General features: G+C 45.9%; 2 protein-coding genes across 2 annotated transcripts; both read right to left on the reverse strand.

Moving 5' to 3' along the window:
* Positions 1–2034: 2034 nt before the first annotated feature.
* LOC115041069 (growth arrest-specific protein 1) lies at positions 2035–4428 on the reverse strand. Its single transcript, XM_029498359.1, has one exon. The coding sequence runs from the start codon at positions 4367–4369 to the stop codon at positions 3602–3604; it is 768 nt and encodes a 255-aa protein (XP_029354219.1). The 5' UTR covers positions 4370–4428; the 3' UTR covers positions 2035–3601.
* Positions 4429–8208: 3780 nt separating this feature from the next.
* Positions 8209–10726, reverse strand: cplx3b (complexin 3b). Its single transcript, XM_029498360.1, has 3 exons — positions 10569–10726; positions 8566–8653; positions 8209–8433 (listed from the first exon to the last, which is right to left on the reverse strand). Exons 1-3 carry the CDS (start codon positions 10724–10726, stop codon positions 8209–8211), a joined length of 471 nt encoding a protein of 156 aa, XP_029354220.1.
* Positions 10727–19041: the final 8315 nt, after the last annotated feature.

A 19041-nucleotide genomic window follows, 5' to 3' on the forward strand; every position in this document is an offset into this window, starting at 1 on the left:
TCAATGAACCCCAGTGATGTCATAGTGACATCATCTGGGCTATCTGGAAGAAAAGAAGATGGAGTTTGAACGACGTGGGTGATCAGTCTTTTTTTAAAATCAGTTTCATCTGAGCTTGGTGCAGTAATAACTCTCTGCACGTCTTTAAACACGGAACTAAAATCCTGTAAAAATCATCAGCAGCTTCACAGAAAAACACATGAAGTTTTCCTAAAATCACTGAAATAAAGAGCGAGGCTGTAGTTGGCCTCGGGTTTAACAAGTGGTTTTTCAATCTGACCAGGACTCAGAGTGATGTTTGCTTTCTGCTCTGCCATCTGGTTAATCACATTCACCTGCGTGCCAGGTGTAAATCACTCCCAGACTTCATGGTTGGAGGAGAGCGGCGTGCCCCCGCCCCAGTCCTGGAACAACAGGATGGAGAACCGCTGAGTGCTGCATGTGTGGCTGTGCAGGAGCGTGTTGCTGCCAGGAAAACTTTGGATGCAAGTTTGACTCTGGTGCTTTGTTGTTTGTTTCTGGGAGTGCTGCCAATTTATATTAACCACCCCCCCACCAAAGAAAAGTGCACAGAACATCATTACAATAATTCAACCCAGAAAGGGAGGTTCTGTGATGGAAACTGAACCCACCACCTCATCCTCTAAGACAGTCCCCAGCCTGCTCTTCTGAACCACAACCTACAGCAGTGTGGCTTTAATCGGCCTCCAATCTGCTTCTCATCCAGCCCCCCCAGCATCAACTTCACCCATAAAGAGGATTCTCTGTGCCTCAGACCTGAAGGAGCTGGGTGCCCTTGACTCCTGCAACCCCTGCCCTGAAAACAGAGCAGGTCAGCCATTCAGCGTGCTATCATGAATGGAACATTGTACCTACGAGAGACAAGAGCCTCCTGAATCCTCGGGCCACTCCCACTTTGGAGCGGCGAAGAGAGAGTGGGGGTCGTTTCAGAGAAGTGTTGAATAAAGATAATTTACAAAATGGGCTCCAGCACAGTGCTGCCTCTGTATCGCCCCCTCCCCGTTCCCTCCATGCACTCAACTCCCCACGTCTGCTCTGCTCATGTTTGTTTTGATTTTGCTCCCAGAATTGGGATGAGGAGGTGGTGGGGGGGGTGTGAGGTGGTAGAGTGGTTGTGTTAGGAGGACTGTAAGATGTATGGCGATGGTTAAGATGGATTATACCAACAAAAAAAAATCTAACTTAACTGGAGGGAATCAGGCTAAACTGCAGCTTTGGGTGTTTAATGACAGACAGCAGAAGTGTCTGAGAGTTCCTGAGGTTCAGGAGAAGCTGTGCAGACGTTCACTCACAGATTTGGAAATCTTACCACCTGTTAACTGCGGTAACACACGGATGCGTGGCTCATTTCCTCTTCTTGCCGCTGCACTTTTGTTTTATGTGTGCAAAACCTGGTGTGTGCACCTCAGCAGGGACGCTATGTGACAGTTTGTTTATCAACTATCAGCTCCACAGAGAGAGCGAGAGAGTGGAACAAGCACCAAACACATTTGCAATTATTAAGAAAAGAGAGCTTGTGGAGTCTGTGAATTCAGTAAACTCTCTGTTGAGTATACAATTACAGAATTATAATGATTTGATGATTTGCTCCAGTGGAGATGAATTACACAACAACTAGACGCTTCAGATTCTTCAGCAGGTTTCTGTTACACTGATCTAATCCTTTAAATATCAGTGAAACGCAGCCACATGCAGCGAGTCACATTATAACACCAAAACCTCTATTTTTAGACTCTGCTGAAACATGTCGTCATCTAAACATCGCATGATGTGAACTTCTATTAGTGATTTCACATTGAAGTCAGCCAATAAACAAAATGTTTGGATAAACAATCTTCTTTTAAAGGAATAACTGTGAGGAAAAGTGTGTTACCTCCTTACCAACCGCTGCTGAAACATACACATCTCTTTCAACAAATCATTAAACACATTCAGAGTCACTCGTGTTCGTTTCATAAAAATAAAGCTTCATCAGTCAGTTTGTGCTGAAATCACACATTACACAACTTCAGCTCATAAACATTTTATTATAAAATTCACCCCCACATGGAAGACGCTGCTCCGGTGTGTTTACTGACACATTCCCACGAGATGAGATGAAAAATGTGAAACTCTAAAATCACGTCAGGCTCTGAGGACCAAATCTGAGCTACGTTTGTGTGTTTATTTTGTATTAACTACGATTTTCAGAAAGTGAAAGTGGCCACACGTCTTATTTTACTGCATATAATTGTAAAATATTTACACATTCTTCATATTCTAGATTCATAATTTAACATTTATCAACACCAAAAACAAGAAGATTAGTTGTGACGCTATTTTGACTGGCAGAGACACAAATGGGCAGCTGAATTGTGAATGATAGATACTAACACTTTTTTTATGCTCTCTTTTTGCTAAACAGCTTAATGTTGGACAGTAAAAGAGAAAAGTGAGACCGAACAGCTGCTGGTTCGATTCCCTGGATTATTGCTGGTGACACACAAACAGGTAACACAATGTCTCCGTCTGAAAACACACAAAATAAAGTCCTTTATCTGAGGAGAAGAATCTTCACCAGGAATTTGTGAACTAAGCTAAATAACATACTTAGTCTGACCTTAATCTTTTATCTGTGCAAGTTTATTTTAAAAAGCACTTAGTGAGACTCCTGCATGTTCAAATATCTTTAGAAGCGGCCTAACACACGTCTGCTTTAGTTAGCAACTAAACAAAACCTCTTGACAAACACCGCGTGACAAAATCATCAACATACACTCAACCTGTGCTGGACGATGCATATCGAAACACTTCTCGTAGTCATGAATAAACTGGGATGCCCAAATTCACTGTTTTTGCTCAGCAATCTCATTGCAACAACCCAAGTTGGAAACACAGTTTGTATGACAGAACCAAAGCAGATGGATCTGTCGTCAAGCTGGACTTCTGATGTGTTGATCCAAACACAACAACAGCAGCGAGAGGTTTTCCTGGGTTGTTGTTGTTTGAGTGTGAATGCACTCATCCAGATTGGAGGGGGGGGGGTGGAAGTTTGAAAGGGGGCAGGCAGTGGAGAGGAAGAGGAAGGGGGGGTGGGTCTCAGGAAAAGTTCAATAAAACAATCTGGACCGGGGGAAGGGCCCCAGACAGAGTGCTACAGAGGCGCTTCAGTTAATTTAAGTACTTGATCCCACACCCTCCCTGTCCTCCGACTGTTCCCACAAATATTTGAAGTGTGGTTGCTGCAACAATGCAGTGGCCCCTGAAATGGAGAGCAGAGCAAACAGACTGTATGGCTCCAAAGTTTGTCTAAGGTCTTAATAAAGCCCCACACTCCAAGTACCAAATGAAACCAAACCAAACAAACAGGAGCTTTGGAGGTGGGTTGGGGGGGGGGGCACAAAGTCACAGCCAAGCAGTTCATCTCACTGTCACCTGGGAAGTATTTCCTTTTTTTGCCCGTTTCCACCACAAGGCTTTCCTCTGGCAGCTCACTCAGAGATCATCTGAGTGAGAGTTACTTTGTGGGGAAACCTGCACAGATCACCGCTGTGCTCTCCCTGCAGCTGCTGTTCCAGCAGGACAACGCTGAGCTTCTCTCTCAGTTTAATATCCACACCAGAGGCAGGAACAGCAGCCCCAGGCAGCCGGGGGGGCCCCGGGCGGCAGAGGAGCGGTCGGCGGACACCTCCTCTCTGTCCCCTCTGGGGTCGTAGTCCTCGTCCTCATACATGTCGTCCACGTCGGGCTGGTCTGAGATGACGTTGTGGTCTCCTATGGAGCACAGCTTGCTCATGTTCTCCTTCACCACCTCGCAGAAAGGCCTCTCCACTCCGTCGCAGACGCAGCGGTTCAGCAGCGCGCCGTTGGGGATGAAGAGCATCTGCTGGATGGTGGCTTTGCACCTGGAGGAGCACTTCCTGCCGTTGAACAGCTGTCCGCAGTAGGACAGGTAGGCGGTGAGGGAGGTGTGGCAGCTGCTGTCCTCCTCGCAGCGCTGCCGGGCCTCCATGCAGCCGATCCCGCCGGCGTCGCTGGGGTACCTGCGGGGCAGGCAGGGCTCTATGGCCCGCTTGGCGCTGACGCACTCCGCGTCCAGAGCGCAGTCGCAGGTCTCCAGGTCCGGCCCGCTGCGGGTGTGATTGAGCCGGATCAGCGCGTTGATGCAGTGGCTGGGACACTGCCGCCTCGTCCCCCTGATGTTCCCCTCACAGGCCGCCAGGTACTGCCCGTAGGCCAGGTCGCACTCCGGCTCGTCGTGGCAGCGGAGCAGCGCCTGCCAGCAGATGAGCTGGGCGTCGATGGCCACCAGCAGCCAGGGCAGGAGGGCCAGGGCGCACCAACATCTCATGCTTGGTGCGGCGCACATCGGGATGTGGACAGTGTACAAACAACCCAAACATTTAGTTACACCTTATTCAGAAATTGGTTGGGTTTGCCTGCCGCCCCCATCCCCCCCCACCCCCACCCCCCTCCACACCAACACACCAAGCCGAGTCAGGATGTGGCTCCGGGAAACCACCACGCGTGGCTGCAAAAAGGAGAAACGGGGCAGCAACAGTCATTCCGGGAAGAAACTCCTTCCCAAAGAAGGAAGAGTCATCGTCCAAATGTCCAAATTCCAAAATGTCCGAATGTCCAAATGCCCAAATGTCCAACTGTCCAAATGCCCAAATGTCCAAATGCCCAAATGCCCAAATGCCCAAATGCCCAAATGTCCAGATGTCCAGATGTCCTCCCGTCCTCCGGTGCACACCTCGGGCCGGCGCGCCCGGCGCCGCGGGGCTGTCCGGAGTTAACGCGCAGTCCGACCTCAACAGTTGGTCCACAGCTCAGTTAGCACACCAGAGCTCATCGCTGTGGCCATTGTTAGTTTCTTGTTCTCTCACATCCATCCGAGCATTCCTGTTTTTTATCTCCCTCCTCTGAGCGGCTCTCTGTCTGCCCCGTTTTCTGCGTCTTTGTCCCCCTTCTTGCTGTTACGCTTCACGGTCCGCCGAGCATTTCCCCACAACACCCCTCCCTCTGTTGAAAAGAGAAAGAAAACTTTTCCTCCCCCTCTCCCCCCTCCGTCTCTCTCTCTCTCTCTCTGTCTCTCTCTGCCTCTCTCTCTCATTTACAACGCGGCCCCCTGATTGGTCCTCACTGAGCAGCCGGCCGTGGGATCCATCTCCGCATCAGACGAGATACTCTGGATGAAAATGTTTCTAACTTGAGTTGCACGAAACTCTGGATCTGTGTGGTCCCCCCCCCCCCCCCCCCCCCGACCCCGCACACAGACACACATACACACACGCACACACTTATAGCAATACAACAAAAAGGAGAAAGGGGGGGGGGGGCATTCCTTTGCAAGAAGCTCACATCTATAACTTCACTGCTGCAAAATTAGTGTTTCCTTTTTAACCATAAAGTGTGTGTGTGTGTGTGTGTGTGTGTTTGTGTGTGTGTGTGTGTGTGTGTGTGTGTGTGTGATATCTCCCTGAGGGTTTTTCCTCCTAAAGCTTCTCGCTAATTGTGCTCCTCTCCCTCTCCTGCCTCTCTCCTGCCTCCCTCTCCGCGGAGGGTTTAAGTCCCGATTGATGGAGGAGAATGGGGGGCAGAATAGTATTTTCTGGCCCGTTTCACCCCAATTGTGTGAGACTGTCCGTGCAGCGGCCCGCTGTCTCTGCAGGCTGAGGATTGTTCACGCACTGCAGCCTGTGAATAGAGGGGAGTTTCAGCATCAATATATTTTACAGCTATTCCCTTTCACTCCACACTTGAAAACTACCAATGGCTCAGGCCTTCCCGCATTCAAATGGTAACTAACTTGATTTTTTTTGCAGAGCATATGCCCCCCACCCCAAACCCAAAGCCCCCCCACCGGCTGTGCCAGTTCTGCACAACAAAACCAGATGGATGCCCACCCTGATATCTATTCAACGCTACAATATGAAAGATAGATCCACTTTTCTGAGTTAAAAAAAAAAAAATACAGTGATTGATATTTATAGACAAAAACATAAATACATTAAAACAAACACACAAATAAATATCTGTATTTTTTAGCACACTCAGGTAGATGTGGATGATTTGACTGTTCTCAGAAAGAGAATATTTAGGATCTTATATCTGATTCTAACACTCAGTGATGCTGTGTGCTGCCCCCCCCCCCATAATTCTGTAGTCCTGACTGTATTTTTGTCTCCACCTGGTGTTCATGCCTCGGAACAAAAACAGAGATGTGTGTGTGTTATCCTAAAAATCAGTTTATTGCAGTTAAAACTCACTGAAATACTTTCAGAGACAGACTGAGAACAATATCATGAAACAAAGAACAAGAAGAAGTTATGGCAGTAATTTCCTGAAAAATAAAAGTATCGCACAAGAAGAAAGCACAAAAATTACATTATTTTTCTATCATTATTATTATTAGTACTGTTATTATTGAGTTTCAAGTTATACACACTCGTACAGAGCAAACACTTTTTTATGGCTTCTGCTCCAACCGTCAGGACTTATTGCAACTTTTCCTCTGCTTCCTATTACTGACATGTTACGAATACACTTCACATTTCACATGACAACAAGCACTGTACTCAAAACGTCTACATGTTGCCCCAGAGCTCATTCAGCAGATGTGCGATCAAACCTGACGTCACCCTTAGCACCACTGCAACACAAAATCAAACACCGGCAAACCTTTAGCGTATAAATGACACAACATCAACGACATCTCCTCCGGATTCTCTCTCACCACCGTTTAACGTTTTTGGCCAGAAAACAGCATAGACACAAAGACGGCAGGAAGCCCACGGTGACTCTCAGCCACAGGACCAGGTTTTTACAAAGACACCACTTGACAGATCACATCGTCTAAAACGACACAAAATCCACCAGCACGAAACGGCACCACTGGGACGGGAGGGGTCAGCGGGATGGAGGACGGGTCAAAGGTCATGTGACGGTCGACAACACTATGAGGCCCAGCGAGCTGATGAACGAGGAGTGAGTGATGACTCGCTGTTGACGTTATAGGCAACCAGGAGATACAATTAACCCTCATTCAACACAAATGTTTGTTTTCAGACTGTGGATGGATCTGCGCACACACACACACACACACACACACGTCAGTTACACACATTTATGCCACTTTTTTCATCTTTGTTTGGCATCTAAACTTTTAAAGTGTTTCCATCTCGTCTGTCTGAGCAGCTTTTGTTGTTGTTTTTTATCTGGATGCAGAACAAACAGATTTACTCCTCACATAGCTGATATTGGTGTTGGTGAAATGAGCTAAAACGGTCAGTTTTTGTAAAAAGTAGCTTACAAATCTCTAAAGAGAAAACCTTGTTCGGGCTACCAAGGCACACTGAAGTACAGAAGAAGGAGAAAATATGTGTCGGAAAAGATTTAAATTAAGATTCACGCAGCTCTCAGGGAGCTTTCTTCAGCTTTCAGCATTAATAGGCTACTTACAACAAAGATCCGCCTCGTTAGTTGCTCACCTGAATATTGAACATTTACAGAGTTTTTGTGCTTTTACATGTGAAACCAAAACGGCTCCTTCGTTGTTTCTGAGCTAAAATAAGTCACCAAATTCCTTCAACTGCCTGGTGTGTGTGTTTTTTGTTCCAAACACACAGCTGAGTGTTCAGTGTGTCTTCTGGGAGGAGTGAGACCACGCACACACACACACACACACACACACACACACACACACACACACCTGAGGCTTCTGCTGCAGGATCATATTGTGTTATCGCTGGTCACGCGTACAGGTACAGAGAGTCAGAAGGACGTGAGGGAGTGAAAGGATCACAAAGGTTTCTCAGAGGAGGAGTTGTTCCAAAAGAACTGCAGAGATAATCTTGTTGAGGAGCCCAAAAGAACGACAGTGTTTCAGAGTGCAACAAAAATATAAATGACATTCATGACTTACAGGATGTTTGAGAACTCAGTGCACTAGCTCACCCAGAGGACAAAGACATCTTTTCTCTCAGGTTGGAAACAGGAGCCCCAGATTTCAAAAACTCAGCTTCCTCCTCTTTTACTTTCTTTTAAACAGGGCGTCTGTCTAACTTTACTAGAAAAACTGTTATTATGCGGCTCTGCCAACTGACATTCCACTGAAGCAACAAGAATATTTCTATCTCTAGAGCAGCTCTGCCTCTGAAAAATATTTGCACAAGTAAAACGCTAATCTTCTGGGACTCGGCTGAATCACATGAGGCTGCAGTTCTCCGTCTGCTTTTTGAGGTCTTCCAGTGTGGCCTGGGCTTTGTCTTTCAGCTGGTCCATGTCCACGTTCTGGATGTTGGACAGCTGGCCCAGCACCGACTGCTTGTGAGCCTCCTCCTGGTTGTCTTCTGCAATCATCTTGGCGAGCTCTGTGGGCAGAACCACGTCCTCCCCCGCCTGCTGGATCTGGGTCTCATCTGTCTCGTTCTGAGGGAGACACACAGAAGACACATGAACAGCTCAGTTTAAACTCAGAGTAACCTTTAAATAAATCTACTGATTCTGCTTTTCAGTCCAGTTGTCTACGAGCTGGATTATTAGTTTTTTCTTTTTTTTTACCTTTGGTAATCTGTACTTTTCCCGGAAATGACTTCTAACTGTAGCTCTCTCAGCTTTCTTCTGGGCAAAACTGGCTTCTCGCTCTTGTCTGCAAGAAAGCAGAAAAAATATGGAGTTCATGGTTTCATACAAAGTCAGCTCAGTTTTTTTTTAATCAACTTTATGACTTTTACTTATATAAATTAATAATGAAAATTCCAGCCACCACACAGGATGGAGAGAGAAGAGCGTCATTAGACCCTCAGCGGATTTGGACTCTCTTTGACTGCTGAGCAGAAAACCAGCAGAGGGCGAAGAGGCTGCAGCAGCGACGCCGTGAGGACAAAAGGCAGGAGGAGATGTTCTGCTTCTGTTTTCTGTTTAGGAGCCCCAGATGTGGCATCCCGTCAGTCCAGGACCGCTCTGGAGGAATTCAGGCCTTTTGGGATGTGGACTGCCAGAAGAAACCTTCCAACTATAGACTCAAGGTCACCCTCCCTTCATATTAAATATCAGAATTTCACTCAGATTTTACTCTTTTTTTTTTTACAGCCTAAGCTGCCCAGTCTAAAAGGAAAGATGAGGTGGAGAAAAGTCCCTCCTGTAAAGAAGTGTGTGTCCAGCAGAGGGCAGACAACAGGCTGCTTGAGCACCGGAATATTTATGCCTTCAGTGTAGACTGTAATTGTCTCCTTGGAAATTGTTAAATTTGCTGAAATGCTTCTACCATCATGACATAAGCTCCAACTGTCTGCTGAAGCCTGAGGTCAGATTTAACATGAACACAGAGAAAAGGGCAGATTTTTAAATACAGACAGTGCAAATAACAGCAAGAGCCCCCTTAGATGATGCTCTCCAAAGCAAAGCTGCATGGCGGAGGTTGGACTGGACGCCTACAAGGATCAAATCAGCAGCTCAGTGTAAAGGCAGTGGGGGCTATGGCCTGTGAAGTGTTTGTACCCAATGTGTCAGGGGAAGGTTGTTTTATCTGGAGATGCAGAGTTCACTTTGTATTAAGATGAGCAGCTCTTTGTGTCTTTCAAGGACATCAGATGATCAGTTTTGTCACGATGGCCCGACTGCTCAGGGTGATAAAACATCTCCATGTGACATGCCAGTGTGAGCAGCCCCCCCCCACCACCACCCTTACTCCTCTTTAATCTGAGCAGGATGAGCTCCTCTGTGATCTATGCTCCTGTTTTAACGCCATCCATTTCCACTGAAGGTCACATTTTGTGGAGCTCAACGTCCAGCCAGCTTCCTGCTCATTCTCAAAATGTCTGCATGCTACACTCAGAAATCTGGAACCACCGTTCTCTTTAAAACCTGATATGGATACTTTCTTGCACATTATTTATCTACAGGAACTTTTTTTTTTTTCCCACGACCAGGTCAGGGAACATGAGCTGTGGAGTCTCAGGAGGCTTCAGACCAAACCAGTTACTGTCTGCTGGACCGAGTCCTCCAACAGGATCAGGAGATGAACAGCACAAGACAAGAACTATCAGGAAGCTGTGAATGTGAGACCATATTAATCAAAATCTGAGCCATATGTTCTTAATTTGGATGAAAGTGAATGAAGATGAGTCGGTGTTGTTGGTTGTTCCGCTCTGAGAGTCTCCAAACTGAAGCTCCCCTTCAGTGACCCCGCTCTGATTCATTATTCACACTTTTCTCCCCGCGGACATTTCCGTGGAACAATGATTCCAGGAATCCAAAATTAAAAACAGCTCTTTGTTGTAATCTGCCGAAGCTGAGAGACAGAGAGCTCCCAGGGCGAGAGGAGCAGCTGCGTGAGGAGCGCTCATGTAATTGTACTGATGCGTAAAAAAGCGCACGGCGCACTGGGAGCTCTCTGCTGTTTACTCACACACACACACACACACACACACACACACACACACACACACACACAACAAAACAATCAAACAAAACACGAAAGCCCCCACTATGTTTAAATATGGTTCCACTCCACTCTGATGTTTTCATCTCGTTCAATCACAACCACCAACCGTTTTTCTTACTTTTCCTCCTCTAACTGTTGCTGGTATTGTTCAAATTCCTCCTGAGTCATTCCCTGCGCGGCGGCTTCTGACTTCTCCCCCTCGGATTTCTCCTCCGTCAGTCCTCCTGTCAGGTTCTTCAGCTGTCCTCCCACCATGTGCTTCACCATGAACGCCATGGCTGCGCCTTTCTGGAGACCCTCCCGTCCGATCCGGCTGGGAAGTTGAAGGCTTGATTCGCGCCTGGACACAAAATCCGCGTCAGAGAGACGTCTGGAGGAGGTGTGGAGGTGTGAGGAGGAGGAGGAAGGGGCAGGAGGCGAGATATCTCTGAGGAGGAAGACAAAAAAAAGGTGGTGGTGGTGGTGGGGGGGATAATTCAGCTGCGCCTCGGCTTCAGCACCACTGGCCCCGGACAGCTCCGCGGAGGATGGAGGAGCTCAGTTATGAGTCAACAAGTTTGGCGCCGATTTCCACCAATCCTGAGGCTCCACCCCCCCCAACCAACCAACCAACCAACCCCCCCAACCCACCACAGCCCGGCTGGGTGTGCAGGCATCCCGAGCTCATCATACCACAGCATGGAGTCATGTTTGGAGGAGGGGGGGGGGGGCAGACAAACGACACGTGACCAGCCTCAGTGTCTCTGTCTCTCTCTGACGGTCAGACTCAGTTTGTCAACAAGCAAAAGCCCCCAATTACCAATTAGTTAAATGTCTCTCTCTCTCTGGGTGTGGAGGGTTTACTGGTCTAATCGCTCAGAAATGATGAGTGACTCTTTGCCCTGACAGAGTTTGTGTGATGTTGGCGGACGGATGAGGAGGCTGGTGGAGCTTCTCCATCTTCGGCTCTGAGTCCTGCTCCAAACCTCCAGGATCTAAAGAAGAGAAGGACTCATGCCTCCTTCGTGCTCTCAGCGGAGTTCATCAGAGCTGATTGGCCATCCTGTAGGACTTTATCATGTTTCTGTGTTTGTGTGTCTTTGATGGGGCAGCTGAGGTGAAGAGTTCAACTTTCATCAGCGGTGGAGATGATTTATTAAAAAGCTGGGCTCTTCTGGGTGGCGCCGTTTGACGCAGCGTTCTTCTGGAAAGCCTCGCTGCTAAAAATATGACCTACATGTGAGGAATATTTTAAACCTGTCTCACTTTGTCTCTCTACGTGAGCTTTTGACATCTAAAGTGTGAAAAGTAACTTTGATCACAAGTCAACAACTTCAGCATCCTGATCCTCACAGCGGTCTGACACCAAGCCTGGCCTAGTTTCTCGGTCCCTGTGGATCAGAAGAGACGGAGCATGTCTTTCTGTCACAGGCTTAGCGGCCTCGTTGGCCTCCACCTGCCTCCCTTTAAAAGCTCCCACCAACTTCAAAGCTGCCACCAGTAAATAGATTCAAATGGAACACAGCGAATGAGATCAGAACTGTAATCGCTCTGAAATTGAATAAAAAGGAAGAATTTGTCTAAGCAGCGTGTTTCAACATCAATTTACATCCTTTTGCTTCTGATGATCACTGCTGCAGCAGGAGCTTCAAATCAAACACATTTTACTGGGACTTTTATTGACTTCCATCCACAGTGGACATCCCAGAGGTTCAGAAATGACCGCGCTGCCATCCCCATGAAGACACACACACAGAAGTCACCGTGAAGAAAGTCGTACTTTTACCACCAAACTACCAACTTACAGCATCCCATAAAATCAGAGGTTTAGTCCCCATTTACTGGTTAAAAACATCTCTGGACGTCCTAATGTCTTCCCAGTGAAGGAAACACGAGGAAGATAGAATGGTCACAGATATCCTGAAGCATCAGGCTCCCTTTTTATCCCTTCAGGTCCAGGAACATGATTGAATGTGAGACCAGAGAGGCTGCTAAATAGACAACACGTCTTTAAATTAACGGCCCAAAATGAAAGCTGCAGACTGTTATTGCACGTTATTACATGCACATTGGAATAAATGTGAAAAAGGTTCTCTAAACAATTTCACAGTGAAATTGTTGTAACGTTGAAGAGGATGTAATCAGCTATGCTTGTTGGAAAAAAAAAGCATTTGGCAGCGGAGTGAAACCTTCATCATCAAACACAGGAAAAAACAACATTACTCACAGTACAGGGTTTAAAAATAGAGCGTGTTAATGCTCTCCAGCTCCTGTTTGTGCCCAATTAATTCTACAGCCTACTCAGCTTTGATTGATGTCTCGCTGCACCGTGGAAATTAACATTTTGGTCTTTGTACGTCATATATGAAGCACATGTGCGTGCCAAGCCTCCGCACAGATGTTAACTGTAAAGGTCACGTATGGTTGCACATGAACCTGGAACATTACTCTCCCCTCGCACACAAACATCTGTGTTTGTTCCTCAGAAATACATTTCTGTCTGATCTACGTCAAACATCTCAATGAATAACCTGAAAGAAGACTCAGATAAAATGAATGAAAGGAGAGAAACAGAAAACGGCACACGTATATTAGATACTGGAGTCGGACTTTTAAAAATAAATAAAGGGGGTTAGACAGCCATGACATACTCTTGTTTGTTGTGAGCCAGTGTGAGTCAACACGCTTCCAGCCTGGTTACACTTGATCTTCTCGGATTAGGAGCCTGTGTGGGATTGGGAGAGCTGGGTTTATGTACACTGTCACTCACACTCGCTGATCCTCAGCAGCTGAATGTTACACCTTTGTTTCTTCAGACAAGGGATTTGATTCATCCCACCACTTCGCCCCGGAGCAAACAATATCCACATCCGGGGGGGTTGAGAAAAAAAAAAAAACAAAAAACAGTGTGTACATGCCTGTGTGGTGTGCCCCCCCCCCCTCATGAAATGACAAAATATCATCACTTGTAATCCCATTAGAAGTGAAAAGTTCTACGTGTACTCGAAAAGGAAACGAGTTGTTGTACGAGGGAGAAAATCTGAGGCCGCTGCTGGGCTGAGTTCAGGTCAGGGGGGGCTCAGCAGGAAGCAGCCACATGGTGCCAACAGAGGTGGACCAGGAGGTCAGAACGGTAAACGGCCCCCCAGCTAACATCAGCTACTGCTGCTGCACCGCCCGTTTTCAGAAGGAGAGCTTCCTCTGCAGCAGTAACTGGGACACATTCCTGGGAAGGGTCTTTTATTTTCCCGTCTCTTTACTTTGTGAGTGATCTGAATTTATTTTCAGCTCATGTCAGTAAACTGGGATGAGGAATAATCATCCATGTTTCCACTATGGAAACTATTTCCCTGATGTTTATCACTGTCACATTTGTATATCACTATGATGTGTTGGCTGTGAATGACAATGATTTAATTTCTGGTCGGATTTCGAATTCTTAGTAAAATTATTTATCGAATTTGAGAAGAAATATTTTTGGTTTTCTTTTTCGATTTAACCAGCGCAGCCTCACAAACGGAGCCGTATCTCCAAAAAACACATTCACTGGGAGGAGAGGTAACTGAAAACAGGAAACCAGACTGGGATTTAAATTCCACATTGGCATGGCTGAAAGTGTGAAAAGAAGCTGTGAGGAGAAACAGTCAGCAGCAGAAAAATGGGCAGATCAGAAGTGAGAAAGACGAAACTCAAGTGTTCAGAGATTTGGCTGAAACACGTTGTGAAATGGAGTGTGAATGAAAAACGAGCGGGAGCGGTCAGAAACCTCCAAAAGTCCAATCAGACACACGCATAAACCAGAAAAACACACAAAAACACTTCCATCCTTCTGATGAAAGTGTAAACGACAACAGGACAAAAAGAGCTGAAGCAGAGAAGAGAAGATCGAGTCAACCTCTTCACAAACACGACTGTTAACATGAAAGTTAAAGTTAAAAGGACGCAACACAACACAGGAGCTCGACTAAGGAACTGCACAGATGAGACACACAACGTTTGGTGGGTAACTTTGGTTCCACCCTTCCTGCAGGTCATGTGATAGTTAGGGAGGTGGGGGTTGCACCATGTGGTTTTAAAATGCTGTGGCAACACTCCACGTTGGAAAACTGACATGTGAAGAGAGAATTGTGCGACTGACCAACAACCATCAGAGATTTTTTGGGATTTCATTCTCAACAGCGGCAGAAATAAACATTGAGGGATGTCTAAACAGTCATTTAGTCCAGCGATGCGGTTTTCTTTTAGGAGACAGAAAAAAAAAGGACAACAGGAAGGTCAGAGGTCAAACATCATGACGACTGCTGTAAAGTTTCAGCTGATTTAGCTCTTTGTCTGTCTCACCGCACTCACATTTGTTTTACACTCTGCCTTTTCCCCTTTTCTAACCTTCACCACTGCCTACTTCCTTCCCTCCCTCCTTCCTTCCTTCCCTGCCTGATTTAGACATCTTGCCTCAGAGCACCAGGAGTCGGTGCTGGCTGTTTGAAGATTGAGCAGAAACAGAGGAAGAGCTGGATGAACATCACAAACATATTCATCCACACTGTGAACGTCCATCAGACCGGAGATCACGTCCCTTTTTGTACCAGTGTCACTGATTGCGAAGCTACGAGCACGAATTGGCTGCAGCTCTGTTCAATGAAAAATCTTTTTCCACTTTTCCACTTTCTCTTTTGGTAAATTCTTTTCCAAAAAGCCAAATTATTTTGACTGTAATCCAATTTACTAAATCAATAAAAGGGAGAACAGCCAGCTGGGGGATATTAATTTACTTATTTACAGAAGTTATGTGTTTAACACTGAGTCAATGATTATCATCTCACATTAATGTCAGATGATAATCAAATTCAATAGACTTGATTCAAAAGTCACATCGAGTCCATTATTAGAAGTTTAAATTCATCAAACTGTACCTGAACATATTGGAGGATTTTGTCCAACACATTTTGTCTCTTCATCAAAACACAACATGTTAACTGATTACATCAGCACAAATAACACAGCTGACATTTCCTTTTACTTCAAAACACAAAAAACTTTGCTCCTGTTACTGAAGTTAGGCTTCATTCTGCTGATTAAATGGAACTAAGTTGGTTTGTTGACTTTTCCCTGATAACTCCAGTGAGACATTCAGCTGCTACGATGGTTAAAAAAAACACAACCCTAAAACAGCTGAACATTTCAGGGAAGAAATAACCAAAAGTTTGTCTGTTGAAATGAAAGTTGAACTAATAAACAACGAAATGCCAATCTGGTTGTTTCAGTCTGTTTCTGTCTTTGAGGGTTTGGGTTTGTGGTTCAATAAAAGACGGGCCAACCAACAGATCTCTCCGATCCTCTGTTAAAAAAGGTTAGGATTAATGAATAAACCCAAGTTAAACCCATAAGAGAGCTGGAGGTCCAGTGGAACCGGGCACACCAACACTTTGGGCTTCTTGCAGAATCTGTAGGGCAAGAAAACAAAAATAAATAAGTTATTAAAAAATGATATGATTAAAAAATAAATAGGAGGGTTATAAAAGGTAAGTGCTGTGCAAATTGCTGATAATACGTTGTGGTTGTGTGTGTCAGTCTAAATGAGTGTGTATACATGTGTGTTTGTTTGTGCGTGGTGTGTTTGCATGTAAGTGTGTGTGGTATAAAGTTCAAGGTTCAAAGTGCTGAAATGACCCATATTGGCAATCATGCACATTATTCAAAGAGCCAACAGGTTAAAAGGAATTAGCACGGGCTCCAGAAATTGAATTATTTTATTCATTATTTAAGGTTCTCAGTTGAGGTCTTGGTGAATGTTTCCCAAGAAGGTTAGGGTTAGGGAGGGTTTTTGTTTTTTTTTTTGGAAAGAGGGGAGTGGTGGGGTTAGGATTAGGATTAGGATTAGGAAGAGGGAAAGGAGGTTTAGGCAGAGGTAAGGGTCGGGGACAGGAGCAGCGTGAATGGACCTGCTGAAGTACTCTGCTCTGGGGTTAGGGTTAGGTCGGAGAGTGTGAAATCTGGTAGATGGATGGAGAAGGTTAGGTTTAGGAAAGAGGAGTGGGTGGGGCTAGAAAAGGGGAAAAAAGGGGGGGGTGGAAGTCAATTTCTCCGGGTGGGAGTATTAGGGGCCCAACATAGGAAAGGTTATGGAGGGTTAGAGTTAGAGTTTTACAGTTTAGGGTTAGAGTAAGACAGTTTAGGGTTAGGGTTAGAGCAAGACAGTTTAGGGTTAGGGTTAGAGCAAGACAGTTTAGGGTTGGGGTTAGACAGTTTAGAGTTAAATAGACAGATTAGGGTTAGGGTTAGACATTAGAGTTAGACAGTTTAGGGTTAGGGTTAGACGGTTTAGAGTTAGTTAGACAGTTTAGGGTTAGGGTTAGACATTAGAGTTAGACAGTTTAGGGTTAGGGTTAGACAGTTTAGAGTTAGTTAGACAGTTTAGGGTTAGAGCAAGACAGTTTAGGGTTGGGGTTAGACAGTTTAGAGTTAGTTAGACAGATTAGGGTTAGGGTAAAACAGATTAGGGTTAGGGTTAGACATTAGAGTTAGACAGATTAGGGTTAGAGTAAGACAGATTAGGGTTAGGGTTAGGTAATCATCCATTAAAACGCATTCTTCATTTATTTTGATCCAGCAGAGTCTTGAAACTAGAGAAACGTCTTTGTTGGTGACAACAACGATGTTAACGTTAACATTTAAATCAACCTGCGGTAGTTTAATATCAATTATCTGTCCAACATTCATCTTTTTTCAGCTCTGATTTTGGTCCCCACCGACTCCTGAGGGAAATCTTTGTTTTATGCAGTTTGTGTGTTTACCTAATGTTCACAAACTGGGTTACGGGTTAGTCCGCTAACCTGCTAACCTGCTAACTGTAACCCTCTCCCAGAAGGTGCCAAACGGCTTCTGTTTCCTCGGAGTCAAGAACGTTTTGTTTTAAAAGTCTGAGGATGAAAACGGGACCAAAACAGGAGAATTTGAGCCAAATATCTAAAACTGGAGCCGATTCAGGCAGTGAAGGTGCCGGTCCTGGTCTGGTTCTGTTTCTGTTTCTTTGACAACCAAACATGGGGCTCTGCTGAACTGCTTCATTCGTCATTTGATGCTATTCTCAGCAGACTCATTTGCACCATAAACAGTATATACTTCCTTTTTCCCATGATGCATCGCACCGCGCATCTCTGTGCATCTCGTCACCCCGAGGTCTGCCTGAAGCCTCCAGCTCCATCTGTTTCCTGTCTGTTAATTCTTCAATTTTGTGTCTCATTTTCTCTCTTAATAGACTCAGTCACACACGCACACACACACACACACACACACACACACACACACACACACACACACACAAACTCACAAGCTGAGAAGCAGCCACAGATGCAACACAAACATCTTCTGGCATCTAGCTCCGTTAGCAACGGCAGCCATGATGGGAGTGTTGATGTTCAGAGGATACTCATGTCCTCATCTGATGTCATTACACACACACACACACACACACACACACACACACACACACACACACACAGCTTTTCATTCCAGCGACATCATTTTCTCCTTGTTACATAAGCCCCCTCCCCCACCAGCACAATGAGAAGTTACAACAGAAGTTATGACCCCGAGTCTGTAACTCACTCCTCGCTGCTGTTTTCCCTGCAAACACACACACACACACACACACACACACACACACACACTCATATATATACTGTATATATTTATAGTCTCATACACACACATGCAGCTCTGCTGTGACTGAAGTGATGACGTTTCCCGGCTCAGTCACATGCGGTTGAGTCACAGCAGAGCTGCGTTCAAATAAACACAACCTCGGTGTGTTTACATTCGGAGCACCGACTCCCACAGTCTGACCTCAGAAAACCTGCACCCTTCCCCTCTTTACCCCTCTTTACCTCGGCCAACGCCTCCTGAAAGGGTGAACGCTGAAATTCAAAGTGAACACAAGAAAACAGGGCAGAGAAGAAAGCGTCTGCCTCGGGAATCAGGGCAATTTTCCGGATTTTTTTAGACCATTAATTCAAAGCTGCCTTTACTGTCTGCCACACTGACCCACCTCCCACCAAAACCCCCCCCCGTTTATCTGCCTTCCAATCTTCTGCCTGTTTATTCACGCCGTCTCTGGGGACACGAGCTTTCGGAGAGCAGCTGAATGTGAAAACACGAGGCCTCGTTGGGCTGGCGGTGGGTGACGCACACGTTCACACGGCGACAGCTTATGTGCCCTCAAGAACTAAAAGCAGGCATCCAACGTTTGGTTTCCTGCTCATGCACATGGTTTCATGTGTGAGGCGTCGTATAAACACAGGCAAGACTTCGAAACCACCACGTTTGGCCCAGATGATTGTCTTATTGTTTCGACTCTCAGCAGGAAGGTTCAGACTTGCGGTGGAACTAAGAGCATCCTCTCTCTGGTGTTTGACCTTTCTTAAAAACACACAGTCGACTCCCTCGCTGAGCTGCCGCTTGGGACAAACTCCTCTGAGCTTGCCGTTGCTGATGACCTCATCTGATCCGGGCCTTCACACATCACTGCCCCTGAATCCCTGTTATCCTTAGAGGCCTCGTATCTGTAAACAACAAACACACACACATGCACACAATGGTTTACTAAGAGGCTG

The sequence above is a fragment of the Echeneis naucrates genome, chromosome 3 (assembly GCF_900963305.1).
Source record: "Echeneis naucrates chromosome 3, fEcheNa1.1, whole genome shotgun sequence".
NCBI lineage: Eukaryota > Metazoa > Chordata > Actinopteri > Carangiformes > Echeneidae > Echeneis > Echeneis naucrates.